The sequence below is a fragment of the Monodon monoceros genome, unplaced genomic scaffold (genome assembly GCF_005190385.1).
Source record: "Monodon monoceros isolate NGI ecotype Baffin Bay Population unplaced genomic scaffold, NGI_Narwhal_1 Super_Scaffold_3, whole genome shotgun sequence".
NCBI lineage: Eukaryota > Metazoa > Chordata > Mammalia > Artiodactyla > Monodontidae > Monodon > Monodon monoceros.
The window spans coordinates 38,518,601-38,545,458 of record NW_021703780.1 but is presented as its reverse complement, the minus strand read 5'-3'; the positions used below and the strand labels follow the sequence as shown (position 1 = coordinate 38,545,458).

At 36.9% G+C, this 26,858-nt stretch overlaps 1 protein-coding gene across 12 annotated transcripts in view; it reads right to left on the bottom strand.

Moving 5' to 3' along the window:
• FKBP5 (FKBP prolyl isomerase 5) overlaps nucleotides 1-26,858 on the bottom strand; it is a 93,913-nt gene that overhangs the window by 26,470 nt on the left and 40,585 nt on the right. For 6 of the 12 annotated variants that reach the window (XM_029242708.1, XM_029242706.1, XM_029242705.1 and 3 more), the window contains 4 exons: nucleotides 26,429-26,557; nucleotides 23,223-23,367; nucleotides 9,407-9,549; nucleotides 8,340-8,454 (listed from right to left, as the gene is read on the bottom strand). In XM_029242708.1, coding sequence (XP_029098541.1) covers nucleotides 8,340-8,454; nucleotides 9,407-9,549; nucleotides 23,223-23,367; nucleotides 26,429-26,533 — 508 coding nt within the window. In that variant the 5' untranslated portion in view covers nucleotides 26,534-26,557. The remainder of the gene's footprint in view (nucleotides 1-8,339; nucleotides 8,455-9,406; nucleotides 9,550-23,222; nucleotides 23,368-26,428; nucleotides 26,558-26,858) is intronic. The other 6 variants (XM_029242709.1, XM_029242707.1, XM_029242703.1 and 3 more) reach the window with 1 other exon arrangement.

The following is a 26,858-nucleotide window of genomic DNA, read 5'->3' as shown; positions in this document are numbered from 1 at the left end:
TAGTGGTTAGGAATCTGCCTGCCAACGTGCAGGACACTGGTCTGGGAAGATCCCACGTGCCACGGAGCAACTAAGCCCATGCACCACAGCTACTGAACCTGTGCTCTACAGCCCGCCAGCCACAACTACTGAGCCTGCATGCCACAACTACTGAAGCCCATGTGCCTAGAGCCGTGCTCCGCAACAAGAGTAGCCACCCCAATCAGAAGCCCACGAACCAAAACGAAGAGTAGTCTCTGCTTGCCGCAACTAGAGAAAGCCCAGGCACAGCAACGAAGACCCAATGCAGCCAAAAAAAATGAAAACAAAAAAAACTGTGTGTGAGGTAAATTCTTAAGAAAAAATTCTTCTTTCTCTAGGAAACCTTCTTCCATTACACGTTTGGTTAGATACATATCATCTATCCTTGATTATCCCAGTCTTCTAATTTTTCTTTCACTTTTCATCTCTTTGGTGTTTTTTTTTTTTTTTCCCCTCTGTGTTCTGAGATATTCTTCACTATCTTTTGTATCACTAATTCAAGATTCTGGGACTGTCCCTTTTGCTTTTCAACCCTTCCTCAGAGTTCCAATTTTGATAATCATATTCTTAATTTCCAGATACTTTTTTTCTTTTTTTTTTTGCGGTATGCGGGCCTCTCACTGTTGTGGCCTCTCCCGTTGTGGAGCACAGGCTCCGGACGCGCAGGCTCAGCGGCCATGGCTCACGGGCCCAGCCGCTCCGCGGCACGTGGGATCTTCCCAGACCGGGGCACGAACCCGTGTCCCCTGCATCGGCAGGCGGACTCTCAACCACTGCGCCACCAGGGAAGCCTCCCAGATACTTTCTTATCTTTTCCTTTTTCAGAGAAGCTGATTTTTCTGACTCATGAATTTAATATCCTGTTAAATATCTCTGAAGATACTAATTAGTATTTTGAAAGTTCTCTTCTATTTCTTCTTAGTCCACCTCAGTGCTTCTATTTCATGGTATTTGCTGATGATTCTGTATTGTTTGGTCATGCTTTAAAAGGAAGGATTCAGAAAGATCAAGTGATTTTAGTTACCTGACACAGTTTTTCTAAGCCATTGGATATACTTCCATGGTAGGCCTTTTCGCAAGAGGAGTGGGCTGATCATGCAGATCTCTGGGTGAAGATCCCAAAGATATTTATTGAGCATTTACTACATGCTGAGCATCATGTGCACAGGAAGGCTGGGGACACCTTTTTCCACTGGTGATGTAGGAAAAAGTTTTACTTCTGCTTATTTACTGTTGTGCAGAGCTTTCACTTTTTTCCCCTTCAAATTTGTTTTAAAAGCTCAAAGATACTTATGTTCTCATTCTGTAGTCCAAGTCCTAACACACGGAGCCTTCTGAGGCAGATCCCTACTTTACTTTAGAAATTGGGCCTTACTGGTTTTAGCTTGGGAGCAAAAGTCACAGCCAGGCCCTAGAGTAGTAATTCTCGAGTAGTAATTCTCAATCCTTGGCTGCAAACTAGAATCACCAGGGGTGTTTTTTGTTTTTTAAATACTTGTGCCTGGAGTTCCATCCTTTGAGATTTGCTATTCTTATTTAACTGGTCTGGGCTGAGACCTGGGCATCAGAATTTTAAAAGCTCCCCAAGTAATTCTAAATTCAGCCAAAGTTGAGAACCACTACACTACAGGCTTACTAGCCCAGCTGTTCCATATTGTTTTATAACAACCCTGATGATGACCCCATAGCCTGCCTTGGCTCCCTTGCACCAGCTGACTAAGCTTGGAGTTCTTCCCAAGCTTGTTGAGACGAACAGTATGTACCTCTGCAGAGGTCTTCTCTACACCTGTTGTGGGTTGGGTTTCCTGAGTCTAGTTTCCATCAGTCCAATTTTATCTACTTTACGTATTCCAGAAATTCTCCATAATTTCTGATCCACTTCTTGTAGTCTTCCTATTTTCCACCACTAATACGGATTTCTTCCTCTTTTTTTGAAATCATTCTCCACCCCTCCCCTCCCCATCTCTCATTTCAGTGGGATTTGCAGAGGGAAAGGAGGTGAGAGGGAAGGGTACTCCAACAACTTGAATCCCTGCAGATCACTCTGTTGAAATTTTCACATATGAAAATACTCCCGATTGTCTGCATTCTTTGCATTGATGTGGCTGAAAGCACTGTGAGGCAAGAGAGTCACACACAGCTAGCATTTTGATGTGCCTACTCCAGGCATGGAAGTTAACTCAGAAGATGTGAGAGATGGGAGTTGGGGGAAGAGGAGCTGGTAGCTATTCAGAGCCTTATGTCAGATTGGCTTTTCTAAGAAAGCAAAGCTTAAAAGTAACAATGTAGCCACTAGAGGCAATGAAGCTAAAGTATGATGACTAAAGTATCAGTCATCATGATAATGTCAATTAGAGTACCTTAGAACACAGTGACTTTTTTTTAATGGAAAAAGGACAACACTGAATAAAAATTACAAGATGGTCATCTTAATTGACATAAAGCACACTGGAACAGAATCTAAAAATTGATTTGCAAGCATGAGGATCCTGACGGAGTAAAAATCACAATTTCTTTGAGAAAGAATAAATTCTGTCAAACTAATGTAAATTCTCTCTTCCCCAAAGAAATTATTAAAAGGAAGCAAAAGATCACAATTCAATAAAAGCCTTTTGATTCAGTCCACAACTTTGTTCTTCAGAAAGCAAACAAGCAAAAATCCTGGAGAAATACGATTTAGGTAACATTACTAAGAAGATATATAATTATTTTTAAGACTGTTACTGAAGACAAATTGATCAGGGGTTCTAGGTCAACCCTGGTAGAGACAAAATAATTTGCTGATGGACTGGCTGTAGAATATAAGAGAAAGAGAAGTTTATTTCCTTAAATCTATTTAAAGGACGCAAAATAAATGATATAAACATTTATTTAGAGAAATAAATTTATTTAGAGAAATAAATGTATTTATTTATAGAAAAAAGAAACTGTCTAACATGTATTAGGCACCTTTCTTCCCTTAACTGTCACAACAATCTGTGGGGGTAAAAGATTATTATTCCCATTTTACAGATGAGAAAACTGTATGCTCAAGGTGATTAAGTAACTTGTCTAAAGTCATAAAAATATCAAGTAGTGATTCCAAGATTCGAAATTCACATCTATCACTTCCAAAGCCTGTGTGCCCCCTCCCCCGGCTATTCACTGTACCTTTACACAGAAATGACAGAAACTTGGTCACTCTTGTGTATCTATAATGACATATCATAATGGATGATCACTGTCTATAGTTTTTCTTTCACTGTGGAACTGGCTTCAGTTCTAGGATTTCTACTTGGTTTTGAATCTAATAGTATATGGGTGATGGTACAAAAAAAAGGCAAACCAGTAAAGTGAAGACTGAGTAGACTTCAAAAGGAACAAGGTGATCTTGGCTTCTGACAGAGACCACTTTTGAGTCAACCTTCTGTCCTCCTCCCACACAGAGCTAACTGGTTTCAAAGAGGGAAAGCAGGACACCTTAACCTTGATAAGTGACAATACAATAAATTTTTATAAAATTGATTTGTTCCAGAAAACCAAAAAGGGCTTTTGGGAGAAAAAGTAAGAATAAACCATTTACTCTCAAATTTCCCAGGCAAGTACAATCTAACAAGATGAGAAACAAAAAAATTAGTCATTGCCCTTTCTTAATACATTTAGAAACAGAAAAAAAATTATATAAAGGATTATTCACATATATTAAAAATTCTATTCATAGTATATTATCCTTCATGCAAAAAGGGGACATAAAAATACATGTATCTGCTCACTTCTGCAAAAAAATACAATAATAAACCAGGAGCTAATGAGATTGGTTACCTATAGGAGGTAGGAAGGAACAGAGTGGAAATAATGAGGAAATGGGAACAGGTTAGTAGGGATGAGGGGGGGAATAACACTTCTGAGTATATCTTTTTGTATCATCTAGAATCATGATAATGTTTCATACACCAAAAAAACAAATAATTAAAACCTACCAGAGTGTGGGGGGAACCCCAATGGAAGGTAAACATAACAAATGAACTTAACTGTATTACAAATGAATAACATAACCATACTGAAGGGAATGAGGATGAAAGAACTAACCTAAGTTGGAAAACAGTGTTTTCAATGTATGCTATAGGCTAATGACAAAAGGAAGTACACTCAGATATTTCCTACTTAGGAAAAAATATTTTTTAAAATATTTATTTATTTAGGCTGTGCTGGGTCTTAGTTGCGGCATGCAGGATCTTTGTTGCAGCATGCAGGCTCTTAGTTGCAGCATGCGTGCAGGATCTAGTTCCCCGACCAGGGGTCGAACCCAGGCCCCCTGCACTGGGAGCATGGAGTCTCACCCATTGGGCCACCAGGGAAGTCCCAGGAAATTTGTTTTTCACAGGGGTATGGGTTAGCAATTCTGAAACTACTTTCTGTATATACCATGATTGAGCAAATAAATAAATATACTGTGAATAATGAGAGCCACGTTTCTCACTGTTGGAGAAAGCAATTTCAAAGAAGCAAAGAGAGGAGGCTAAAACAAAACTGTGGTGGACTGAAATTGAAAGTGTCAGTATGTACTCATAGCTTTTAATATATATATACAGACTAATACAGAAGTACACATAGAATGTGTATATATGCATGTCGAGATATATGTATTTTCTAGCTCTGTTAAGAGGTTCTAGAAGCAATAACATTCCATAGCATGAGTATACCTAGCACCCACAGCTTCATTTCTAAATACCATTCTCCAGTAAAAGGAATCAGCTCCTTGGAGGAATGGCTGATTCCAGACTGGGGGCAGGAAAATTACCAAATAAGCCCTAAGCATCTATTGGTGTCATAAGTAAGAAAGTGCTCAAGAAACAATGTTGAAAGGACCAAAGAGCCAAGTTGAAGGAGTTTCCAATGGCCAAATCTAGGACAATCTGAGCAACAAATTAAATAAGAATAGTAATGAATAATAACCTACAGAATAAAATGACATCCATGGGTCAATACTGATATAAATAAACAACTGAATAAACAGGGGAGAAGAGGCAGCTCTTCCTTACAGCAGAATTCTAATTAAATGTAGAAGAAACAGTGGACATAGAAAAATCACCATTAGGCAAATACCACAGTAATAACTGTTGCATACAAAAGTCATTCATGGATGCTAAAATTAGTGTGTGAAGGTGTGATGTAAAAGAGGTTATCAGAATAGTTTCCAAGTATTTCCTTCCCAATGAGATACTTAGTAACTAGAGAGAGAAAAATAGTAACTTTACAGTGGAGAAACATGGCAGACCCCACCTTAACCAAGTGGCCCAAGTTAACATCAACAGTAATGAGACATCAATGTCATGTACTTCCTGATAATGATGAACTGAGATGGGCACATCACTTATGTATTTTTCCAAATATGCATAGCCTAAATCTAATCAGGGGAAAACATCAAACCAACGCAAATTGAGGGATATTCTACAATAATTGGCCTTCAATTATTTAACTTTAACTTCAAAAGTGTTAAAAGTCATGAAAAACACAAAGACTGATCAGCTGTCACAGATTGGAGGAGACAAGGAGACATGACAACTAAATTACAATGTTGGATCCTGAATTTGATGGTGGACTTGAAAAAGGACATCAGCATGGCAACAGGTGAAATTCAAGTAAGATTTGTAGAATAGTTAATAGCACTGAATCAATGTTAATTTCCTGATTTTGATAAAAGTACTGTGGTCAAGTAAGATGTCAACATTAGGGGAAGCTGGGTGAAGCATATAAGGAAATTCTCTGTACTAGTTCTACAACTTTTCCAGAAGTCAAAAATTATTTCAAAATGAAAAGTTAAAAAAATGACTCCAATTGAAAATATTACCAAAGGCAAGATTTGATTTAATTTAGCCTACAGTGGTAGTTTTGTGGTATTGCCTGTAACTGGGAAGTTTTTCCTTTTAATTTAGTTGACAAAAACCTTCAATTTTAAAATATATGACTTGTTAAATCTGGGGAGTCACTGTATCACAGGGGGAAAAAACCCTCTACTTCTGTATATGTTTGAAATTTTTCATAATAAAAATTTAAAATGTTATAGACAAGATTTTTAAGTTCTTGTTAATATATTGAGGAGAATTTTCTATCATTCCTATAACTTTCATAAACATTTAGAATTCTATCAGGAATTTTTTGGGCTAGTAGGACCTTAGAAATTAAGGCGTCTACCCCTGCATCACTGGACAGGAAAGAAGCTGATGCCAGAAAGGCAACGTCTAGTTAGAGTGGGCCAAAGCCTGAACCCTATCTTCCGGCTCCTGGTCCAGGTATTTCTCCAACACTATACACCTGAGCTCTTCTTCATCTATTCTAAAACTTATCAAGAGTGATAACTATCTAAACACTTTAAATACAACAGAACAGTAATATTATTTATAACTGTTTCCAATTAAAAAAAAACACTAAATTTGAACTAATTTGCCAGACTCGTGGAAATGAAACATGCATTCAAAGTAGAATGTAAAATAATGTTGTGGTTCAACATGCAACATTAAAGATGAGAAAATCAACTATTCTAGTTTACATTTTAAAAATGAACTCTTTAGGCCTTTTATATTGATAATATCAATAGTTCACGCTGCCATCCTTATTTAGTAATTTGATTTTTTAAAAAATTCTTTTTATTTATTTTTATTTTTGGCTGTGTTGGGTCTTTGTTGCTGCATGCAGGCTTTCTCTAGTTGTGGTGAGCGGGGGCTACTCTTCATTGCGGTACGCAGGCTTCTCATTGTAGTGGCTTCTCTTGTTGCGGAGCACCAGCTCTACGTGCATGGGCTTCAGTAGTTGTGGCTCGCGGGTTCTAGAGCGCAGGCTCAGTAGTTGTGCCACACTGGCTTAGTTGCTCTGCAGCATGTGGGAACTTCCTGAACCAGGGTTGGAAACCGTGTCCCCTGCACTGGCAGGCAGATTCTTAACCACTGCGCCACCAGGGAAGCCCAATGATTTTACTTTTTAAGGGAAGTATTTCTTTCTTTCTTTTTAAAATTTAAAAAGTTTTTTTGGCTGCACCACGCGGCTTACAAAATCTTAGTTCCCCAACCAGGGACTGAACCCAGGCCATAGCAGTAAAAGTGCCGAGTCCTAACCGTTGGACCACCAGGGAATTCCCTTGACTTTTTTTTTTTTTATAACTTAAAAAAATTTTTTTTTAAATTTATTTGTTCTATTTATTCATCTTTGGCTGCATCGGATCCCCGCTGCTGCACACGGGTCCCCTCCAGCTGTGACAAGCGGGGGCCACTCCTCGCCGTGGCACACGGGCCCAGTTGCTCTCCCGGACCAGGGGTTGAACCCGCGTCCCCTGCATTGGCAGGTGGACCCCAACCACTGTGCCACCAGGGCAGTCCTCCCTTGATTTTTTTAAATGGAAGTATTTGTTTTCTCACTACTGTCTTTTTTGAAGTACTTCAACTCAGTAAATGCCATCTTGCAAACATTTATCCATGCAGAAAGCATTTACTGAACAACAAATGTGTGTAAGGCTCTGTAGGTGATGCTGGAAACAAAAAGATGAAGAAAGATTCTGGTCCTCCAGCACTCACTGTATACTAGGGAAATGGGCAGATGCTGATTAGAATATAAAGTAACAAGTAGTGTACACACAATGTGTGTACACCTCCCTCTGGGAGGGTGGACGGGTGCTCAGTTAACCCAGTCCTCAGTCAGCCCTGTCCTTATATTCAACTTATTAGCAAATGAAGAAAATGGAATAGCTTCAGGTCACTCAATAAATGACAAAGCAGAGCTTGAACCCAGGTCTCCTGACACAGAACAGAATAAACTATTCTCCTGTTTTGATCTAACTAAAATGATGAACTGTTTTTTATCTTAATGACAGCCAGTGAAATGGGTTTGATGCCCTGACGGGCATTACAATCTACTACTCTATTTGGTAACTCTGTAACCTTGGGTAATTTACATAACTTCTCTGAACTCACTTTTCTCACCTAGGGATAATTAATCATAGCTCAAAAGGTTATTGTGAGAAATAAATAAATAATATATAAGGCAACTAATATAACTGTTGGCACACCAAGGAGTCCACAGACTAAGAATTCATTGATGGATGGGCTTACCTTTTACTCATTGTTTTGAGTTTGAAGAGGCTGGTACAGTTCTTGGCACACACAGGTTGAATGAATATTTACTAAATGAAGTCACTTTTAAATAAATGCTGAATTTAAAACTATTAAGAGATATATATTCAATATATTTATTTTCATAAACAAATGTTTTAAAACAAAATCTCCATTTCATCCACATAATTGGAACCCAACTTTTAAGGACCAGTTCCCTCTTGCAGCAGTACTTACTTTCTACTGTCGCTCCTTCATTTGGGTTTGAATACCCTTCTCCTTTCCGTTTGATTCTTCGGATAATACCTCCATCTTCAAATAAATCCTCTCCTTTGAAATCAAGAAGCTCAATCTAGAAAGGAAAAAGGGATCTGACTGAGAACGGACCAAAAAAGCCAATTTAACATACTTAAAGGCAAGGGCAACCACTCTCCTTTCATTTTACAAAATAAAACTCTGTTTTATATTTACCTGTGCTTCTTAATTATTGGAAAAGTAGCGAAAAAAGAACACTGCACTTTTCAATACCTGGAAAGAAACTTCATGTAATGATAATGTCTAGGACTACATCCTGTGGGGCTGCAGTGCAAAGACAGACAGGAAATACTAGGAAAACTGCCTTGTGGGCAAAAAGCCAGAGTGACACAATGCTGGCCCAGACTATTTTGTCTGACTCTAGAGGCCACCACTTTTTCTCCCCAGATTCATGGAATGCCCTTCTTAAAATTAAGACTAAATCTTATGAATCAGGCCTACAACCAACTAAAGGTGTATTTTACCTAGTTACAATGTTTTAGGCATTTCCCCTCTTTAATTTTTTAATTAGGTATGGCCAAATATGTATAATTAAACACAATGAATACCATTTTATCACCATCTACTGCTTCTAATGAGGAAGTGAGGTCTGTGACATTTATAAACCTCTGTAATATGAAAATAGCTTTACAACTTGCTTTATAGCTTTAGGTATATTTCAACATGTATCTCCCACATTTCCATCCTGTCTTCTGATCAGGTTTGAGTATGTCATAACTCACACCACTGACCAGAACCTTTATTTCTAAGCCTGTTGTCTTTTGTTTATTTGGATATGACCGTTTTCTGCCAGAGACACGTTTCTAAGAAAGCACTGGCACACATCCCTTGGGTTTGTGGGAAACAATTCAAGAAGCCAAGCTCCAAAATAAATAAGTTGGATCTGATTCTCAATAGCAAGCTCAGCTCCTTGTTCCACTGCCTGTTGCTTTGGAGCCAGCACTATAGTAGAGCAGATGCTAACAAGGCAACATCACACACATACTTGCCTCAAAAAAGAGAGTTGCATTCGAGGGAATTTTGGGGAGACTGCCAGCCGAGCCATATGCATATTCTGGTTTGCACAGTAAATGACAGATCTCTCCTTTCTTCATGGTAGCCACCCCAATGTCCCATGCCTTGATAACTTGGCCTAGGAGAAAGGAAAAAGTGGTTGAAAGCTATAAGCCATATTTTAAAAGACTTAACTGTCACGAAACAAAAGTTCAAACAAATTTCCAATTCCTTACATACTATTCAGCTAGGAAGTAGGGGCTAAAAAAACCCTCAGTAAGACCTATACACTAAGAAATGAATTGTGATTTTTTTTTTGAGGGCTATCAGAGAAAATTCTCTGCTGAGAAGGATGAAAGTAGTATCAGTTTCTAAACCACTCCAAGACTAAGTCTTTGAAATGTGGCTGGGCTGCAGTTGTTGCTTAATTTATAATTTCAACCATAAGAATAAGTGCGTGTTTTCTAGGCAGAAATGGAACAAAAATAGTATAGAAAATGGAGTTTGTCCTAAGAAAGCTTATAATTTAGTTGGGCAGACAAAAACAACAAACAAGAAACCGGAAAAGTATAAATTGTATAAAAAGGCCCAAGAAACAGATTTCTTCTCAAAATTTAGAGTAAGAAAAAAAGTGGGTTTTGTTTTTCTAAAAAAAACAGAATGATATGTGTCCTTTTTTGCCAAATCACAAGAAGTGCAGAACTCAGAATTTTTTTTTTTCCTACTTCCAGGGAACAAAGCTTACTGCTCAGCTGTAGAACTATATTAACCCATATAATTGTAATTGTATCTTACAATAAGCAGTCCCAAATCCTTTGGGAAACAATAGAAAATGTACAAAATTTCAAGGGATAATATATACATTTGAGGTGCTATGTCAAAGACTTTAGTATTCAAAGTGAGATCAGGTAATAAGCAATGAACTCCAGAGAAGGTGAATTTTGAAGAGAGCTATTATCTTGAACTGAGAACTGATGTTAGGATTAGAGTAAGGATGATTAGAATAAGGGGAACCCTATACTAAGGTATGTAAGTAGATATGGACAAAGCATTTGGGACTTATGACTTCAGCTTAGTCTTAGGCGTTACAACTTTTCAAAATATCAGATACACTTATTTTAGTTAAAAGTGTATATAAGGTATACATGCCAATTATTAAAACACACATGAGAGAAAGATATAAGTGAAAGGTAAAAGGTCATCCATTCCCTCCTTAAAAGAAGCCACTGTTATGTTTTTTTTGTACCCATCCACTGTGTGCTGTCGCTTTTAAAAAAATTTAAAACACAAATGACAGCATACTATACATTCAGTTCTGAACTGTTTTCTCATTACATAGATATATATTTTAATTATACAGAAATATGTTATAAATATATAATGTTTAAAATTTATTCATTTATGTGTATATACATATCTTTATCCATCAGCAGATAGGATATGCGTTTTAGGGGTTAGACGTGCAGCCTGCTTTAACTTCAGACTGACTAAATTAGAATACCAGGTCGGCCCCATATTAGTTGTGTGACCTTGTGCAAGTTTCCTCATCTGCAAAATGTAGATAATAATGGTACCTGCCATATAGTTGTTACAAGGATTATTAGATAAAATATGTCAAGTGCCTGGCATATAATATGTATTTAACAAAGGACAGTTATCATCATCGTAAATACATACTGATCTACTTCATTCTCGGTGGCTTCATAATATTCCAGTCACTCTACTATTGAGATACATTGCCAACAGTACTCTAATAAGACTTTTTGTCCCTTATGTTTGCCTATTTTGTGCAAGTATATTTAGAAGGTAAATTCCTGGAAGTGCAAAGGTGATGTGCACTTTCCATTAGATAGATATTGCCCAACTGCCCTTCCAAAAGGGCTACATCAATTTATATGCCCACACACGGTTCCAATGTGAAAACGGTCTAGAATCATCAGAAGAAATGTAAAGTCTGCTGTTGACAGGCTGCTCTACTGTCACTGATGCTCTTCAAAGACTGCAATGGCTTTAGTGTGGGCCATTTAGAACAATTTTTTTTTTACTCTCAACTCCGATATTTTAAGACAAATACCTTACACCCTCTTTCAGGAAATCTTTATACTATGGGGTTACTACTGTACATTTTGTTCAAGGCATTCAGCCAATTACTGAGGAGCAAAGGTCTGTCTAGGTACTAAAAATACAAAGGTGGCTGTTCTCTTCTTCCTTCCAAGAAACATGCAATGTAGTATGGCTAGTGGAGCAGAAAGATACCTGCCCTGATTTTTTTAAGCATGGTGAACACTAACATAAGAGTACAAACAGGGGCTTTTGCCTTGGGGTGGGGTTGGAACAGTCAGCAAAAGCTTACTTCACAGATGATGCCTATGCTAGGCCCTAGAAGTTGGAAACGTCAGCCTGGCTATTAAATCCACAGGAGCCTCAAGCTGAATAAATCATGCCTATGCCTTTGGCTCTTCTTCTCATTCAGGAACATTAAAGCTTCTTTTAAACACTGAACTTTAGACACTGAAGGAAACACGCTGAGCAAAGAGCCAGACTGATATGAACACAGGTATATTTCTAAAATTGCCAATCTTGGGCCTTTTTTCTTAAAAAGCACTTCCCCCTGATTTAAAAAATAATACATACTCATTATAGAACACTTGGAAAGTATATAAAAGCACAGAGAATAAAAAACCTCTGAAATTTCAGCATCTGGGGTAAACTGTCAATTTCTTGGCTCGTTTTCTTCCAATTGTGTATGTATACTTTGTTTACATATTAAATTTTTTATATATACATTCTTAAAATTCTGATCATAGTTTATTTAGTTTTGTAGCCTACTCTGCATTTCACATTATATGAGCATTTTTCTTGTTAAAAGACAATACCTGAAAACATGACTTTTAATAACTATATGCTATTTCATCTTTTAAATATGCCATAATTTCATTACTCCCACTAATAAATATTTAAATTGCTTTTTTTTTTTTTACTCTTATTAAGTTGCAATGAACAACTCTGCACCTAAATCTTCACATGATTTTTTTTTTTGCATAATGAAAGCCTCTTACCTGACACATTAGGACTATGGTTGTAGGTTAATTTAAAATGTTGCTTTAAGTGAGGAATCATAAAAATGAACATATACAAACTTTTTTTAAACTTAAAACCTATCAAAGTATATTAATTCACTAATCCTGTGATAGAAGTCCAACGCCTTGTCTGCGTGTGACAAGTGATAAGAGTTCTATATCATCTTTACTATATAAATCACACTTATGGCATATCATTTGCAACTTACAACATGGATTTCTTTAAAGTGAAGTAAGAAGTAGAAGACACTTGTAAAAAGCAATCAGTATGTGGAATCCTGGTAAAAATGTGTTCTGAATGGCCTACTTATTTCACCTAGCGTTTACCCACCCCTAATGCAACTGCCATTTTTAAAAAGATATTTATTTATTTATTTATTTGACTGCCCTGGGTCTTAGTTGTGGCACGCACAGGATCTTTTAGTTGCGGCATGTGAACTCTTAGTTGCAGCATGTGAGATCTAGTTCCCTGACCAGGGATCAAACCCAGGCCACCTGCATCGGGAGCTTGGAGTCTTAGCCACTGGACCACCAGGGAAGTCCCTCAATAGCTATTTAAAAAAGGCTTTTAGCAATTCACTTTAATAAGTCTTTCCAAAGATGTTCAACTTAGTTTTCAAGGAAATAAGTCCCATTTCTTATTACACTAATTTCAGAGTTTTATATACTATCTAATGAACTTATATAATTACAAAAAGGACAATGGATATAAACAAGTTTAGACTGATTCTTAATAAGAGTCTGAGGAAGAAAAAAGCACACCCTAATGTCTGGAAACTGCCCGACACTTACAGCTAGGCCTTGGTGATTCTGAAGCTGGACTGGGGCACACAGCCAAGCCATGTTATTCTCCTGTTGGACATAACAATCTCACAAAATATCAACATCAGACAAGGTCACTCTGAGACCATGAAAAAGTGAGACAAAACAAGAACACTTCAAAATTTTGTCTGAGCATGGACAAAAAACAAGGTCCCTGTGCAACCTACAAAATACCAAACATCCCCCTCTCCTGGTGACATGAGTGACTTCTGCTTCTCTACAGGTGTAGCTTTAGTCTCACTCCAGTCAGCCCTCCTCCTAGATAAGATTTACTAAGATACCCAAAGAATCACCTGCATCCCAACAATATCCAATCCAGAGCAAATCCCTTCTTCCTTAAACTCTTCCCCAAATCACCTAATACAAGTCCAAATCCTATAAAAGACCTTCTGAACACTCTGAGACACCTCCAGTTTCCCATGGTGTGCAGTCTACCTCCCTACGAGTAATAAACCCAACTTGTTCACTATAGTTGTGTTCCTAGTGGTCTGTGGGTGGAGGGCATTGACAAGGCTCACTCAACTGACTGAAGCATAGTGCAGGGCCACAGTGAAGAATATGAAACTAGCGGTGTCACTCAGTGTATTTACAAGTAGAATGGAGAGCAGCAGTTAGTCTGGAGTTGGTTAAGCAAGCTTCTACCATATTTCCTTAGATTCAATTCCTAGAAGTAGAATTACTGGGTCAAAGCATAAACATTTTTAAGATTCTTGATCTTTGGGATCTTTTGATCTTTAGGGTCTTAACTGTAGGTATAATACACCAAGAATATATAAACGCAATTTATTCTTCCACTTGTTCTGGACTTCAATTTTACCGGCTCAAACACAATTTATCAATTTCAGTAGTCCTATTCCATTAGTAACAAAATCTGAAATAAGAATATATATTTACACAAATATATAATGTATCTATCTTTAAGTGTAAATGCTTTTTATATATACCTAACTATAGGGAAGTGAAATGTTAAAAATGTACAAAGCCCAGTATAAAAGCAATGCACTGTATTTTTCTTCTCTCTGAAGAATATTATATAATTTTTTCTGATTAAGAAAATCAAAATCAAATTTTATAGGCTCATTGTAGGTTCATCAACTGTAACAACTGCACCATCCTGGAGGGGGTGCTGATAAGAGGGGGAGGCTATGCACATGGCGGGGCAGGGGGTACACGGGGAATCTCTGTACCTTCCGCTCAATTTTTGCTGTGAACCTAAAACTGCTCTAAAAAAATAAAGTCTATTAAAATATCATGCAACACGTTTTAAAATATAACATTTTAAATTAATCACTGAATACTTTCACTTATAATAGACTATAGTGACCATCTTAGAACATTCTTTATTGATTAAAAATTTTTTAAATTGTGGTAAAATACATAAAAATGACCATTTCAACTGTTAAGTGCACAGTTGAGTATGTTCACACTGTTGTGCCACCAATGTCCAGAACTTTTCATCTTGCAACACTAAAAGTCTACTTATTAAGCTACTCCTCTTTTCCTCCTATCCCAAGCTCCGGCAAGAATTTTATTCTACTTTGTTTTTATGAATTTGATTACTCTAGATTTCTCTAGATGTAAGTGGAATCATGCAGTATTTGTCTATTTGTGACTGGTTTATTTCACTTAGTGTAATGTCCTCGAGGTTCATCAGTTTTGTCCCATGTGAATAATACTCCTTTATAGAAATATACCATTGTATGTACATAAGACATTTTGTTTATCCATTTGTCTATAGACAAACATTTGGGTGGCTTCCACCTTTCAGCTATAATGAATAATGCTACAAATATGGGTGTACACATATCTCATTAGGACCCTGGTATATACGGAGAAGTGGAATTGCTGGATCATGGGTTAACTCTATTTTTAATTGTTTGAGGAACTACCATTCTATTTTCCATAGTGGCTACACTATTTTACATTCCCACCAACAGTGCACGGGGGTTTCAATTTCTCCACAACTTGCTAACACTTGCAAATTTCTTTTTCTTTTTTTTTAAATAGTACCTGATGGTGTGAGGCGATATTGTTAAAAATTTTTTTTTTTTTTTTTTTTTTTTGGCTGTGCCACACGGCATGCAGGATCTTAGTTCCCTGACCAGGGATCAAACCCATGGCCCCTGCACTGGGAGTGCAGAGTCTTAACCACTGGACCACCAGGGAAGTCCCTCTCACTGTGGTTTTGATTTGTATTTCCCTAATGATTTAGTGATGTAGAGCATTGTTTCATATGCTTGTAGTCCTTTTGTATATCTTCTTTAGGGAAATGTCTATTTAAATCCATTGTCCATTTTATAATCAGGTTATTTGAGCTTTCTGGTTGTTGGATTATAGGAGTTCTTTATATATTCTGGATATTAACCCCTTGTCACATACATGATTTGCAAATATTTCCTCCCATTCTTTAGGCTGCCTTTTCACTCCATTATTGTATTCTTTGATGCACAGTTTTAAATTTTGATGTAGTCCAATTTATGTAGTTTTTACTTTTGCTGCCTTGCTGTTGGTGTCATATCCGAGAAATCATTGCCAAATCTAATGTCAAGAAACTTTGCCTCCAAGTTTTCTTCTAAGAAAATACAGTTTTAAGTCTTATATATCTTTGATCCATTTCGAGTTAATTTTTGTATGTGATGTAAAGTAAGGGTCTAACTTCATTCTTTTGCATGTGAATATCTAGTTTTCCCAGCATCGTTTGTTGAAAAGACTGTCCTTTCCTCAATAAACAGTCTTGGCATCCTTGATAAAATTATTGACTATCTAACCTTTAAATGCATGTTTGCATTTGAAACCACTGATAATATTGACATTGTCTTTCTTTTTATGCTAGACAAAGCAAAGTTTTTCCTGTGTATTTTTTTCCTCTTATAAATTTTTAGTCTTATTTTTAAATGTCTTATAAAAGGGCTCTGATAATCATCCCTATTCCCTACCAAAAGTATCTGATTATGAATTCAACAAACTCGTTTATATGTTAAGATTCTTTTAAAGTGTTCATATGTCTTATGTTACATTCTATTTTTGCCATTTCTCTATTTAATTACTAAGAAAACTGACCACCAGATGATCTCTCCCCACCCTCATGGCTTATCATTTCAAAAGCAGGGGGTGAAAATAATCTGTGCTGGGACAACCTTAATGATCAACTCTGCCAGGCTAAACTACTAGATACCTGAAGGCAGGGGTCATGTCTTGATTATTTTTTATTTCCCAAAGAACTTAAAACCACAATACTATACTCAATAAAGGAACACGGTCCATGCTGCAGTATCTAATTTTAATGGAGTTAGAAATGTGTTAGCTTCTCCCAGTCTGCTCTCACCCCTGCCTAGATTAGCTTCTCCTTAATATCCACTCGGCAATGAAACCGGAAGCATTCTTACTCTATCAGAAAGTACCAGGTAAAGCCAAAGAAAGTACTTTCTGAAAGTTTGCTGTCTTTCTGGCTCACATTTTTGGGGAGGGTTAGGAAAATTAAATATTTTGGCCTAAAAGCCTTCTTTCCGAATCCTGAGTGCTCCTAAACTGCAGGTTAAAAAAAAAAAGTTAACAGATGTTAAGAATATATTTATGGTGGAGCAAGAGTATCAATAGAAATTTAAAGGGAACACATGGTTAAACCACAACCCACAAGCAGCTGGCTGCATGGTTACCCATTACTAGTAAGTGTATTTTACTACTTGTAAAACGTTGTCAAGGCCTAAAATATGTGAAAAAAAATACACTTCAAATAAAAATTAAACTTTAAAAATAGGAATTAGGCCCACAATACCAAGCATGTAATAGCAATAATTTTGCTTTTGATAAACCTCATTAACTACATCATTCCTGTAAGAAAAATGTCTGGTGTACAGCAGGCACTCAGTAAATTCTGCTGGATCAGCACCTACTTTGTTTCTATACCTAGTGTTTAGGCTAGTTTTAAACCTTAAGATCTAACATAACTTGAAAGACATTGCCTGGCTTTGAATCCTGGCTCTGCCACTTTACCGTATTAACTTTGGGCTAATTACTTAATCTCCCTCTGTACCTTAGTTTCCTCATAGGTAAACAAAAAAACCAAAGCAAACCAAAACTAAAATGGTTATAGTAGGTACCTAAAACATTTTTTAAAAATTGGTAAAGTGGACTTCATCAAAATTAAAAACTTTTGTTCTTTGAAAGATCAATTAAGAAAATGAAAAGGCAAGCTAGAGACTGGGAGAACATACTTGCAAAATACACATCTGATTAAGTGCTTGTCTTGTTGAGTACAACTCAAAAAGATTGTTTTTTTTTTTAATGGGCAAAAGATTTGAACAGATACTTCACAAAAGAAAATATACAAATGTCCACTAAGCACAAGAAAAGATACCCTCAATGTGACCAGTTACCAAGGAAATGCAACTGAAAACCAAAATGAGATACCATTTCACACCCATTAAAATGGCTAAAGTTAAAAAGACTGATAGTACTAATGGTTGACAAGCATGTGTAAAACAAACTCTCAAACACTGCTGGTGAGAATGCAAAATGGCACAGCCACTTTGAAAAAACAGTATGGTATTAACTTATAAAGTTAAACATATGTTTTACCATATGATCAAGTCCACTCCCAGGTATTTACCCCAAAATAAATTTACCCAACATAGCCACACAAAGACAGGTATATGAATGCTCATTACATTATTCACAATAGCCCCCAAATGGAAACAACCCCAATGTCCAATTTTTTGAATGGGTGAACAAATTGTGGTGTTTCCATACTTGTAAAATGCTACTTGGCAATTCAACATGCGTCAGTCTCAAAATCGTTATGCTAAGTGAAAGAAGTCAAATGCCAAAGATGACATATGATTCCATTTATATGAACTTTTGGAAAAGGCAAAGCTATAGTAACAGAAGTCAGATTAGTGATTCCATGGCCCCGGGTCCATAAGAAAACTTTTTAGGGTGAGGAAGCTGTTCTATATTTTGACTGTGGTGGTGGTTACACAACTATTACCCGAATTCATCAAGCTATATACCCTTTAAAAGGGTTAAGTTTTATTATATGTAAATAGTACCTCAATAAAAAACTCAGTCTTATACACAGATGTTAATATGACTGTCACCTAAACTATACTAAATAAATTGTACAAAAAAATCTATAAAGTAATAATAGGATTGGTGTGAGGATTAAATGAGATAATGCATTAAGCCCTTTGCCTGGCACTGTAAGTACTTAAAAGTATTAGCCATTAGTCTTTCAACATATACTTTCTCCCTTTTACTCCAATATGCTAATGACTGCTAAATTAAAAGATGTTTTTACCAATAATCATGGGTCATCATGCATATAATAAGGTTAGATTAACGTTAAAGGCAGATCACCGATATTTACTTCATTATGGTTTAATCTCAATAGTAAGAGAGAAGTATACGTATGTGAAAAATCCAAAATGACTGGTTTGTTTCTCTTCTCAAATCTGGAGGAAGAATATAAGAGAGCGTATTTTTATCTTCATAATTCCCAACCATGTTAGTCATATACGAAGAGCACGAAAAACCACTTCACTGAAGTAGCCTTTTATCAGAAATCACCAGACCTTTATAGGGGTAGATGGGGAAGGGGTGAAGCTTTAGTGTCCTTGGATTTACTTATAAGAACAGAGGTAGATACAATTCTTTCAGCCCCCAAACCCATCCCTTCACAATTTTAGTGATAACATATTTGCTGCAGGCAGGGAAAGGGAAAGAACAGAACCCCTGTTGTGGAAGTATACTTGAAAATCCTGAGTCATTCTTATTTCAACTTCTTTTAAGATGGGTTATGGACACAGTTCTAGGAATTCAGAACATGTAACAAAGATTTAGTTAAGAAAGTCCAGTGAGGGAAACCATCATCATTCTAATATCTGTAACATATTCTGTAGTGGTGATAACCAATTGTCTTAGATTGATCCAGTTGTTGTTTTTCCAGACTTCCTGGGGCTAAAAAAGATGGTTAAGCATTCAAAAGGTCTGTATGCAGGCATAGTAAATAGGTGTGAGGACCCAAACTGCTGTAACACAGCTCTTGCCACTCTATTGTAAAGCCAGCCAATAATCTCAGTACTGTAACAACAACAGTAACAAAAGATTTGAGTGCTTACTATGTATTAGGTTGAGTGCTAAGCAACAGTGTATACTATCTTATTTAATCCTCAACATATAATTGTATATACTATTATTATCATCACTTTATATATGAGGGAAGTGAAGCACAAAGTTTCAAAGATGGTACGAAAAGAACAACAGACACACATACAAACAATGTGTAGGTATACCTCAAATTTACACTTATGGTATGTGTATTTTTAATGCAATTTTTATAGATAAGTTCTTATGATTATATTTTATTTTATTATTATTATTTTTTTTTGCAGTACGCAGGCCTCTCACTGCTGTGGCCTCTCCCGTTGCGGAGCACAGGCTCCGGACGCGCAGGCCCAGCGGCCATGGCTCATGGGCCCAGCCACTCCGCGGCATGTGGGATCCTCCTGGACCGGGGCACAAACCCATGTCCCCTGCATCGGCAGGCAGACTCTCAACCACTGCGCCACCAGGGAAGCCCTATGATTCTATTTTAAATACTGAAGTCACAATAGAACCCCAAAATCAGTGTGACTTTCCACTGAAATATTTCTATTTATTCCCTTGGGAGAGGTCCAATATAAGGGATCAAGAGAGTTCAATGTACAATATTTGTGCTACAGTTATTTATATTATTTTTCTTCATTATGTTATGAAGTAGCTACTGCCATAACATATAGGTATAAAACTATAAACTGCCTAACCAATGTTTGTTTTATAGGCAACTGAACACATTATGTTATAGAAGTTTTACCAGAGGGATACTGCTCTAGTCTCATATTTCTAATTATCATCTTAAGGGGGCCTCTAAAGGTTCTGTAATTGTGTTGGGTTTAGTCCTTTACAGTTTTTGTTCCTGTACTCTTTGCAGAATATACAAGAATGGAATCTTAGACTCAGGATTAATCTCAAAGCTCTTCTACAGATGCTTCCTTTTTGTAAGAGCAGGGAAGGTTAGGTGGCTTACTCATGTTAACATACCACAGGAAAGAACAAAGACAGGAACCCTGGCTTCCCAACACCCAGCTGGATGCTCTCCCCATGAGACAACACTATCTCTAGATAGGTGTGCCATAGGTACCAAGTCAACTGGAAGTTGCCTCTTTTCTCTCTGCTCAAAATTCTAGGAAAGATGAAAGACACATTCACCATTGCATGTTTTACGGAGAAAATCTGGGTAGAGAAGCAATTCTTAAGTCTACTTGCAAAGATAACTGCTGAGAGGAGACCTATTATCTTAAACCTACCAAATTCTTCAAGACAGAAATTCAAAGGCAGGGGGCAGTGGGAACAAAGAGGTCTGATGAGGCCATTTACTCTGAGGTCATCTAAATTAAATTATGATGCCACAGCCATGCCGGTGGCCCTGGAAATTCACATCCTTACATCAACAAAAATGAAAAGAAGTTGAAGTTAACCGTCATCCTTATCTGCTATGGTAAGAAAAAAAAATCTGTATTTGATTTTGATTGCTATCTTATTGAACACAAGATTAATCTCACATGCGCCATTAACTCCCTGAGGACCCAAAGGAGAAGGGAGCAGTGGCACAGCCAGCACTAGAGTTTGGAGGGAGTACAGCTGTACAGGAAGCAGAAGTCACCATGACATACAAATGCCTGTGGGTACCAGGGAAGGCAGAGAGGCAGAAAGAGTTTAACTCCTTAGCTACTTGCTGCTTCCTTTCCCACATCCTTGCTTAGCGAGCAACTCAACTAAGGTGTAGAGTCAGAAAAAGAAAGGAATTATTCAACACTGAGCCATGGTGGTGAATGAGGGGGATCGCCCCTTTTCTCCTACACTTGATCTGGGAACAAACTAGAAGTCTGCTATATCTGTGGCAGATAAGAATAAAAAGACTCTGTAATTCAGCCACTAACTTCCAACAAGCCACATGGTAGCTACTCAATTTGATGTATATGGGCTATTATTCTTCTTCCAAGATTAAAAAAAATAAGAATACTAAATTAACTGAAGACATTTAAAAGCATTTGTAAAGAAATTAGTAAAAAATCACATTTAAGATTTTAAAACAGTGGTTCTCAACTTTTTTTCCTCAGGACCCCTTTATACCTTAAAAATTGAAGACCCTAAGTCCTTTTGTTTGTATGCTGTATCTACTGATATTTACCATATTTTAAATTTTTTTTAATAGTTATTTACCAGTTCATTTAAAATAACAATAACCTCATATGTTAACATAAATTATTTTTATGGAAAATAACTATATTTCCCAAAAGAAAAAAATTAGTGAGAAGAGTGACATTGTTTCATCACTTTACAAATGTAAAATGTGTCTGACTTAATAAAAGACAACCAGATTCTCATACCTACTTTTGGATTCATCTGTTGCAATTTTTGGCTGAAGTATATGGAAAAAATCCAAACCCGCACATATAGATAATTAGAAAAGATAGGAGTTTTTAAATAGCCTTTTCAGATAATGATGAATATATAATCTGATACTACATCAAAACTGGACAAGTGGTAGTTTCATAGATTAGTTGCAATGTGGAATCTGAAACCGTTATCAATGAACTTTTCATATTATGTTACGTTAAAATCCATTGGTCTAGCTTACACACCAAATGGACCTTTTACTTATGCATAATTTTATAACGTCTTGCACTGGTCATTGGGAAAATATTGTTCACTGAGTCACACAATCTTCCAAATGTTAACACATTTCATTTCATGATATTTTAAAAATCACATTCATTAATACTCATTGATCTCAACAGAAGTTTTTTAAGTTTTGGGAAGCTGTCGAGCTCTGAGTAGCAGATACAAAATTTCCGAAACTGTAATTTTCACTTGAAAACTCAATGGCAACAAATACTATCAGTTGTTGTCCTTGAAGTGACAGGCTCACTTCATTCATTTGCGAGAAAATATCTGCCAAATAGGGAAAAATCAAGTCTGAATAATCATAGCTTGCCCTTTCAAATAAAAATGGTGCTTCGGGCTTCCCTGGTGGCGCAGTGGTTGAGAGTCTGCCTGCCGATGCAGAGGACACGGGTTCATGTCCTGGTCCGGGAAGATCCCACATGCCGCGGAGCGGCTAGACCCGTGAGCCATGGCCGCTGAGCCTGCGTGTCCAGAGCCTGTTCTCCGCAATGGGAGAGGCCACAACAGTGAGAGGCCCGCGTACCGCAAAAAAAAAAAAAAAAAAAGCTGCTTCATGGAAAAAATGCAGCTAGTTCAGCTCTCAACTAAAACAAGTACACAAGTGCTTTCCCTTGAGATAGCCACTGTAGTTGGGGATGCAGAAGTGCTTTATGTGTGCTTTCCCATCTGTCACAAAATATCAAAACAATGTGAAACTCAAGGATTAGGATTTAATAAAATTAATATGTTTTACACCTTATCAAGGACATTCTTAAGTGATACTGGCCTTCTTTTATTTTTCTTATTTAAACAGTGAGTGAGGGCATACTAATGGTATAGTTTGGTGCCACTGCCTAGATTTGTGCTAAGGCTCCAGCAAATATTCACCATTGCAGCTTGGTACCATCGGTGCAAATGTCAACACAGTAAAATAAATAAATAAATAACATCTTAGTATTATTATGAAAATAATTTTGACACTATGGACCCCCTAAAAGTATCTCAGGGACCCCACAGGGATCCACGGACCGTACTTTGAGAACTACTGCTCCAAAATATCTTTATTTTTGGCAAGGATAGGATCCATGAGAACTACTGCTCCAAAATATCTTTACTTTTGGCAAGGATAGGATCCACTAGCTCCCATATAATATAAATAGCAATAAATCTAAGCAAAACACAACTCAAAAAAAAAATACCCTCTTACCTTTGCCAAGACTAAAGACAAATGGTTCATTTCGATCATGACTGGAATCAAACTTCTTTCCATTTGACAATTTTCCTTTGTAATGGACATAAACTTTGTCTCCAATCATCGGGGTTTCCTCACTATTCCCCACTCTTTTGACAATCTAGAAAAGACAAACGTCAAGAAAAATGAGGTTAAACATTTTATTTCTAATCAGAGAATAAAGAGGTCACACAGTCCCCTCCACATCACTCAGGCACATTTGCAAACAACTGTCTGTCCTTTCTAAAGGCTTCCCTCCCAGTTCTCTCAATGATCCTCACTGTTACAAAATTATCCTGTCCTACTCTAAATCTTTAATGCTATATTTAATTGTATTGTTAATCACACTATTCTCTCAAAATAATTAATCAATAGATCTTATTTCATTGGTTTAATGCCCCATCTTATGACACTGAAATCTTTCAAAACACAGAGTTAGTCCATGTACAAACTGAATTAGACCAAAAAGATTAGTGGACTTTCAAAAACATTCAAAAAGAAGTCTGAAGCAAAGTTTCAAAGGTGAGATTTTTATTTCTCTCCTTTGCTAAAAACATTATCTTTTGACTAGATTCCACTAGTCTGGTTTAATTTCAAAAAGCCCAATTTCCTGATATAAAGGTTATACTTCCTACTATTTGAAGAATATTCAAAGTGTAAAAAAAACAGTACCACTGCACAGTTTGATATGATACTGAATAACTTGTGTTCTAGTAAAGGAAATGCCAAAAAGCTCCAAGTTGAAAAACATTTAACTATCATAAAATCCAGTATATTTATTTTGTTCTTGGCAGAGCAAGCCACTAATGCAGTTGGTCAGTTCTGGGAAAAGAAAATCAAATCCAGGCATGTGGTGTATAATTTATTCTGTCAATCACTTATGCCAAATTAATCATTTTTATTAGATAACAGAGGATGGTAGCTAATGTCCAATAAACATCATTTTTGGGGAAGGGTCTGAATTTTTATCTGAAGAATTCAATTATTTGCTCCTAAATTCTTTTTTGAGATGCATCCTCCTTGCCCCACCCTCATATCACCACATAAACACTTAGAACTTAGATTCTACAACTTTCTTAGCTCAAAAGCGTAGACATTCTAAAGGAAAAAAAATGATTACTGCAACTTCATCAGAAAAAGTGTTTGGGGGCTCCCCTGGTGGCACAGTGGTTGAGAGTCCGCCTGCTGATGCAGGGGACACGGGTTCGTGCCCCGGTCCGGGAAGATCCCACATGCCGCAGAGCAGCTAGGCCCGTGAGCCCTGGCCACTGAGCCTGCGCGTCCAGAGCCTGTGCTCCGTAACGGGAGAGGCCACAACAATGAGAGGCCCGCGCACCGCAAAAAAAAAAAAAAATCTAAAAGAAATCACACGATATTCTAGAAGCGCTCGTGTTCATGAACTGCATGCAGTATTTAGGAGCCTGAGCCTCCCCTGGAGGGAATCTGCATTTCTAGGACTATAACCAAGTAACTGGGCATATGGGATGAATGGCTACCACGGAGTCAGAGCTGTTCACATCAGCAAGTGATACTCTGGTATCACTTCCGGTTTCCCCAACAAGACGAGTTTAGTGCCTAAATCTGGAGCTGTCTTAAGGATACAATCTAGTCTCAATTCAGTTTAAAAATGTAAGCTCCTTTTAAAAAATATATACAGTAACAGTTAATAAGAGAGATTATTACAATCATGGCACTGTGCTAAATGCTTTATGTAATCTCAATAATTCTATGAGGTACGCAGTATTATTACTCTAATTTTACAAATGAGGAAACTTCATCACAGATAGGTTACTAAATTGCTCTAGGTCATAGAGTTAAAAGACCTATTTAATCTTAACCAAAAGCCATGGTGAAACATGAGGCTTTAGACAGTGATAAACCACCATAAGATTTAAAGGGTTTATAATCTCTAAATGTTTCTTACAAGCCTAAAAATCTTATTAGATTTACTCCCTAGAACAAAGCAGGGCCTCAGGCAAGTTGGGGGCCATGTCGTCTGTACCAGTGCTCTGAAAAGATGAAAGAGAAGAACTTAAACAGAGGTAGGGAGATGCTGCAGACAGCCCACAGAATTTCCACTGTCTTGAGAGGCATTATGGAGTATGGGATGAGTAATTCACAGAGCTACAAGGTTGAAAAGCCCTCTGAATGAAGATATCATAATATACATCTTATGCTATAGATAGCATAAAGCCCTTATTCTACAGGTTCAAGTCTTCAAATTTTGGCTTGACATACAGCAAGCTAATAGTAAAACATGTATATTCGGAAGAAATTCGGCGCAGAAAAAAGCTTTCACATAAGCAAGATTAGCCAAAACAAACTAAAAAAATTCTCATTTGCTACTGATAACACAAGGAGATATTAAAACTCAGCTTAGTGGTAATATTTAGAATGTTTAAGATAATCTTTTCAGCAAAAAAAAAAATTAATTATACAAAACTTGAACGCATAACAACAGTGTAGGAGAAAAAAGAACTTAGTATGACTAAAACCATTTAACCTCTCTTTATTATACGAATAACACACACATATCTTCCATACATAAATGGAAGAATCAAAAAGAACTCTGTCTCACAAAACCACTGTGAGATTAAAAAAAATGTAAAAATGATTAATTACAGAATGAAAAAAGTGTTTTTAAGGAGGAAAGCTAATTCAAAAGTGAGATATATTCTCTGATGAAACCTCAAAAAAATACCTTCACTGCACACAGGAATTCTATTTGTATGTAAAAAACCAATCCTTTTGAACTCTGCAAGTTAGCTTTTCTTTTTCTTTTAAAAAAGTCTTTTGAATTGTCATTAGCTAGCTTTAATATACTTAAATATTATATTAAAATAATCACCCATTTATACACTCTGAGAATAGAGAGACACAGCCTTTTGGAGTCAGACGTAACTTGGACCTAAACCCCAGATCTGCATTTACTAAGATATATGATTTGGGGCAAGTTAATTTACCTAGCTGGCCCTCAGTTTTACCATCTATAATCTGGGATTAAAAATAAACCTCCAGTTATGAAGACAAAATGGGAATTTAACTGCAGTGTCTGGTACTTAGTAAGCCTCAATAAACATTATCCATCTCCACCTCCAACCAAAAAAACAAAAAAAGATTTTTATGAACAATCTTTCCAGATAGCAAATTTCCCTAAATGTCATTCATCCTTGTGGCCTCACCTTTAATACTCCTCTATCTTTTTTGGAGGTAATATCCTCTCCCTGTTCAGCAACAGCTGCTGCGGGGCTTTCTCCATTGTTCTTGGCAGCTTCATCAGTAGTCATTGTCTTTTATAAGTAGACAACCTGCTGAGAAGAAACATATTTTAGCTAGGAAAAGTATCACTTCTTTATGCATCTTAAATGCCCCTAGGAACTGAGCTTTAGCTGACCCAAGATTTACTAAGGGCCAATAAGGTTAAACACTGAAAAGGAAAATAAAAACATTTGCTATGAGCATGTATTGATGTCATGAGGCATGTAAATGAAATATCATCCAACTCTTCAATTTCCCACCCAGCTCTGATCCCAAATTAGAGAGCAGAACAAGTCAGGTTTGATAGTGATTATATTCCTTAGCATGATTACACACTGAGAAGTAGTCCTTTCA